General features: G+C 39.3%; 1 protein-coding gene across 1 annotated transcript; it reads left to right on the top strand.

The window, feature by feature from the left end:
- The first annotated feature begins 525 nt into the window (after window positions 1-525).
- LOC136863465 (fez family zinc finger protein erm-like) lies at window positions 526-1680 on the top strand. Its single transcript, XM_067139870.2, has one exon. The coding sequence runs from the start codon at window positions 526-528 to the stop codon at window positions 1678-1680; it is 1155 nt and encodes a 384-aa protein (XP_066995971.2).
- The last annotated feature ends 3958 nt before the right edge of the window (window positions 1681-5638 follow it).

Below are 5638 nucleotides of genomic sequence, written 5' to 3'. Positions count from 1 at the left end.
TACATTCAACACGCCGGGCTCAGTGGTTCAGGCAGTAGAGCACTGGCTTTCTGAACCCAGGTTGGCGGGTTCGATCCCGACTCAGTCCTGTGGTATGAGGAGATGCACAAGCATCGTCCCAGTAGATTTTACCTGCAAGCAAGAGGATTTCTGTGGGACAAATTTCAGACACCTTAGCATCTCTGAAAACCGTAAAAGTAGTTAGTGGGACTGTACGAGATCGTTCAATCAACTCTGTTGACCACAAATGAAATACAAACTCCAGGAGGATTTATAGAGAAGGAACAGGTCAATAGTTCAAATAGTTTTAATTACAAAAACAAAAGAAACTAATGTAAAGTAGGCTATACTAAATTAAGGCCAATTATGGTATCCTAAAAAAGTTGTAGCTCAGCAGTATAGCAAATATTTCATTTAATGGAGTGTCCATAAACAAAATCAAACGCTGTTTAGAATTATATATAATGAATTTCCTAGCATTGTGCTATATTATGGCGGTTTTTCGTTCCAGCGTGGGGTGCTGTGATGCAGCCGTTCCAGACCGGCGTGATGCCCAGTGAGTCCTCAGTGAGCGCCGCGACCGTGGCGTCGGAGCGCGGCCGACCGAGCTCTTCCAGCTCCAATGCACGGTCGCTGACATTCTCCATCGCCAAAATCATGGAGCCGGACAATAAGCGTGTAGCAGAGCCAGTCATCTCCTTCCCGCAGCTGCCGTACCCAGTGCAGCTGGACTCGGCCTTCAAGAAATATGTTCCGACCTTTCGGCCTCAAGACTTTCTACAGCAGTACCCTCTCCTGTATTATCACCCCAACCAACTGCTGCGGGTCTCCTATCCGACCAGCAATTCTGGAGTTGAGCCCACCCCAGTGCCTCTGGCCGTTCCTGAAGTTCGTGGGGCTCCTAACGTATCTTCTAACTCCGGTCCAGGAACGGTGGGTTGTGTTGTACCACGAGAGTCGCGTTCTCCCAAACCTCAAGATACCCAAGATACAGTGTCAACTAAAAGGTCCAGTCAGGGTGTTCCAGCATCCGGCAAACAGAAGAGTTTCACGTGCCCCGAATGTGGTAAAATCTTCAACGCACATTACAACCTTACACGGCATATGCCAGTTCATACAGGAGCCAGACCGTTCGTTTGTAAGATATGTGGAAAGGGGTTTAGACAGGCGTCGACGCTGTGTCGCCACAAGATCATCCATACATCAGAAAAACCGCACAAATGTCACACCTGTGGCAAGGCCTTCAACCGCAGTTCGACACTCAACACGCATGCGAGAATACATGCGGGTTATAAACCGTTCGTTTGTGAGTACTGTGGTAAGGGTTTCCACCAAAAAGGCAATTACAAGAACCACAAACTGACACACAGCGGCGAGAAAGCTTACAAGTGTACGATTTGCAATAAGGCTTTCCATCAGATTTACAACTTGACATTTCACATGCATACGCACAACGACAAGAAACCCTTCACCTGCAAAATTTGTGGGAAAGGCTTTTGCAGAAACTTTGATCTGAAAAAGCACATGCGAAAACTGCATGAAGCGAGCGGTCCGGGCAGCAGTCTGGGCCCAGCTCCACCGTCCTCGTTCCCAGCCGTCCCCGCTGGCAGTAGCCACGCCTTCCTGGCGCCCTTCTTGTTACCACCTCCGGGCCCGGCTTACATCTCCAAGATCTTGTGACCCAGCCACCTGTGCTGTAACGCCAAGACTAATACGACAACCACCCCACCACTCTTACTGGGGAGAAATAACACGACGATTCATCGAGGCTGCCACATTGATGTAAAACGCCTAGAGGCTCGAAATTCTTTCACTATAGAAAATAACCCAAGGAGAGCTTTTCAGGAAAAATGATCGACTTTTTCCAGCCGTCATACGGTCCTTGCTATGAATACTTGGCAGGCGGGCAAGTAGCACAATCGAGCAAGCCCCACTAGCTTCGTGTATTGATTGTCCCCCGTTAACAGCGGGAGCCAAGGCTCCATTGTGGCGTAGGATTAAATCTTCTACTTCTCCAGTCTGGCAGAAAAGCCGCTCCAGCTTCAGCCTTCATCTATACAATAGCGTACCCGACCGGTACCGGGTAATATTGTGCAATATACAAGACGAAGTACATTATATGGTGCTTTAATAAAGAACAATGTGAGAACGAGACTTGTAAATAGATGCCTACTTGTACGGTGTTCATAGATTATTATAAAGACAGACAGAAAAATGTTTTATTATGTCGAACAATTATTTGATATAAAGTGACGGAAACTACTATTTGTTTTAAAATGCGTGATCGTATCATTACGCCATAATACCAAAGTCTATATAGAAATAAGGGACACGGACGCTTGTCTCTAGTCTATCGAACATTTGAGGACTAGGTATCTATAGTTTTGTAGAAGAAAATTAATCACTGTGAAACAAGAGGAAATAGTCCGCTGTAATTCTTCCAGTGAGAAGATGAATGAACTCCAAGTCCCGTACAACACATATCATTCGTGTTCTGCATGGAGCACTCTTTGTCTCCACACTCCACAAATATATGTAAAGATCAAGCAAGTGTGTATTTAACTGACCCGTCATTCTTTCTCAGCCCAGTCCTTTGGTGTATTTAAAATTATGTGACCGTGTTTTCTAAAAGGAGGAATGCAGTACCTTGATCAAGTGTAGGTTGCGATTACCTACAAGGAGTAGAATATCTGGTTTGCAAAAGACAATTAAAAAAAAAACAATCCTTGCAATACTCTTTCGTCATTGATGAGTAAAGAATTCCCAAATTTTTAACCTTGTTCGTTCATTCTTTCTGGCCCTTCAGAATGAAAGTTTTATGTTAAATGCCACATCATCTATGGAATAAAAGTTATGCGAAATCAATTCAGTTTTTTGAATGTTGATCAAAATGACTTATTGGAAGAATATGTGTATGTATATATATATAGTTTTTGGAAGTATGTGCAGTACTTCAAAGTTAAGTGCAATAGGGAAAGAAATGGTTTCAACCAGGGATATGTTGTTTCTGTAACTGATGAATATTAGGAAATGCACCTCAACTGATCTCTGTAAAGTGTAATATTTATTTAATATTAGAGAAAGGGAACGTTTGATAACAATGATGAAAACAATATGAATTTATTTAAGGAAGCATCAAGTACAGCATACTTGTGCATTCAGCAGGTAAATTAACTGACTTTTAGAGTTAACTTTCAGGCATCAAATTGGCCACTATTTTCCACTTGCTTAAAAATCAATGTTCCGATACTGTATTTAGATGTTTCTTGCGCGAACGTTGTGTAAGTTAGCTGTATTTGATGTAAAGTTTCCTTTTCTCAATACACTGCATCTCAGGGAAAATATTTTCCATGTTATCAGTTTAAATTTAAGAATGATTCCATAATAATTGACCGTGATGACCATCGCTGAGGATTTCTTAACAAGTAGGGTGACTATGGAACTAACATGGAATATCTGCAGTGAAGAACCAGAAGAGGATTCCTTTTAGATTCTGTAACATATGTAACTTCTTCCTGGAATGGTATGCCTCACTTTTTGTATGTGGAATACTAATTACAAACAATGTTCAGCTGACTATAAAATGGAAGCGAAGCAGTTGGAAATTCTTCTATATTAACTGAGGACAGCAATGAAACTAGATTAAGACGGCAACGGCGCAACTATATATCTCCGGACACTAACGGTAGAAAATGCCTCAGACACAGTCGTGCAATAAATTTCGCATCCAAAAGAAAAGAATTTCAGAAAGTCATCTTGCACTCTCTTTGCTTGCATTCTTATCATAAGTGAGCTTTGCAATTGTATCAAACAGAAACAGCTTTCAAAGGAAATTCTATGTGAAAATGACATATCTACAGTAAACCATCTATATCGGATACCTGTCTCAACAAATAAGAAGTATAACGTACCTTTATTTTACAGAAGGCAGTTCTGTTCCAGAAATAAATATATAAGCTAGCCTCGTTCACAACCCCTGTGATAACTTAATGTGAAGAACAGGTTGTTAATTTCGCTTATAGTGCTTCATTATGACGCCAGTTTTCTTGAGAATGCGTTGGTAAGAGAACTGAGAATATATGTGAAGAATCCAAGTGGGTTTGAGTGCTTCTAAATGCTGAATCCCTCATCATGTAAACTCTTTGTTATTGTTCGGTGTCAATATAACTCTAAGTTTCCTCTTTGTGAGTCAGCCTTGAATGCTGTGAAAGACCACCCACCACATCTAAAAGTTATTAATTTCCAAAGGAGACCTCTGTTTTTTATTTTTACTCCTGTTACAACGAAAAGTGCAGTTCTATTGCTTTAACAATGAAGAGAATTCTAAACCATATGAAAAGACGTCAACAAAAAAATGCTTCCTTAATGTAATGTTAGTCAAACTATGTAACGTTTTCTCCTTGTACAGAACAGAATCATATTTCTCCCATCTATTATGAAGTGGACATTGTTATTATTTCAAATCAAGGGAGATCGACCTTTAATTAATTTATATTGATTTAATGAAATGAAATGATGTAATGAAGCCAAAATTGAACGTACATTACAGTACTTTCGTCATATACTTGGTGCATGAAATGTATTATGTTCATCTGACTAACGCTAACGAAGAAACCGACGTAACTGTTGAGGGGAAAACTGGTCGAAATAATTTTCCCAGGGTATAGAACAAGTTATGAAATCAGTTTCATTAGCAGGAGAGGTGGTTGTTAATTGAAACGATGCCCTCATAGGAAGAATAACTATTATCTAAAGTCAACAACAGAATGTATGGAATGGTCGATATTTTGAGGCAGGATCACTGATCTGTACGTCAAAGCAAAGACAGAGCTCCAAAACATTTAATTTAATACAAATTACATACTCAACTGCAGCCAAAAAATAAAGGAAGATTACTTCCGTCTTATAAGGCCAAAACCAATGAACTCCAATATAAATGTATTCCTCCGATTAAGTTACCTTTCTTGGTCTGAAAAAGAAAGGACATGTTACAAAGTCACCCAGCAGCAAGAAGATTTAAAGAAGTTTACAATACGGATTATAACATAAATACTTCTCATTAAAAAATGGGAATAGCTGGGTATGTCATCATTTAAATGCCAAATATTTGAATTCTGTGATAAATTGTAACATGCAATGTTTCAATTACTATAAAGAACATATATTTAAGTGAAAGTACAAGAGAGTATATTGTTGATTGTACTTCACCAGAGAACTTCATAAACCTTGTCTTTACTGTCCTAACACTTTCAAATGTTGTATCATTTTGTTATTGGTATCATATAGTCTATATGACACCGTAAGACGAGCCTTGTTCCTTTCCCCACTCCTTTAAGTTTACGGATAAAACGAGATATCCTGCCTATTGAGATATCATAACAGCCTCAATAATCTTGTTTAAAAATGAGCTAGCAAAAATAATGACTTTTCTTTATCTTCTCCCGTCAGTAGTGCTCCAATAACTTTCCTCACGATGCACGTTTCATGTTACTGGATTCCAAAGACCAATAATTAAGCAGGTAGTTCACTACCTCCAAGAACTAATAATGCTCTGAAATAATAATAATAATAATAATAATAATAATAATAATAATAATAATAATAATAATAATAATAATAATAATACGTGTCGTTTAGA

The sequence above is a fragment of the Anabrus simplex genome, chromosome 2 (genome assembly GCF_040414725.1).
Source record: "Anabrus simplex isolate iqAnaSimp1 chromosome 2, ASM4041472v1, whole genome shotgun sequence".
Taxonomy (NCBI): domain Eukaryota; kingdom Metazoa; phylum Arthropoda; class Insecta; order Orthoptera; family Tettigoniidae; genus Anabrus; species Anabrus simplex.
The sequence above is the reverse complement of the archived record's forward strand: the minus strand, read 5'-3'. Positions and strand labels throughout refer to the sequence as shown.

What these genes read in the sequence shown, in the direction of transcription:
- LOC136863465 (XM_067139870.2), top strand. Translation starts at nt 526, where the DNA reads ATGCAGCCGTTCCAGACCGGCGTGATGCCCAGTGAGTCCTCAGTGAGC.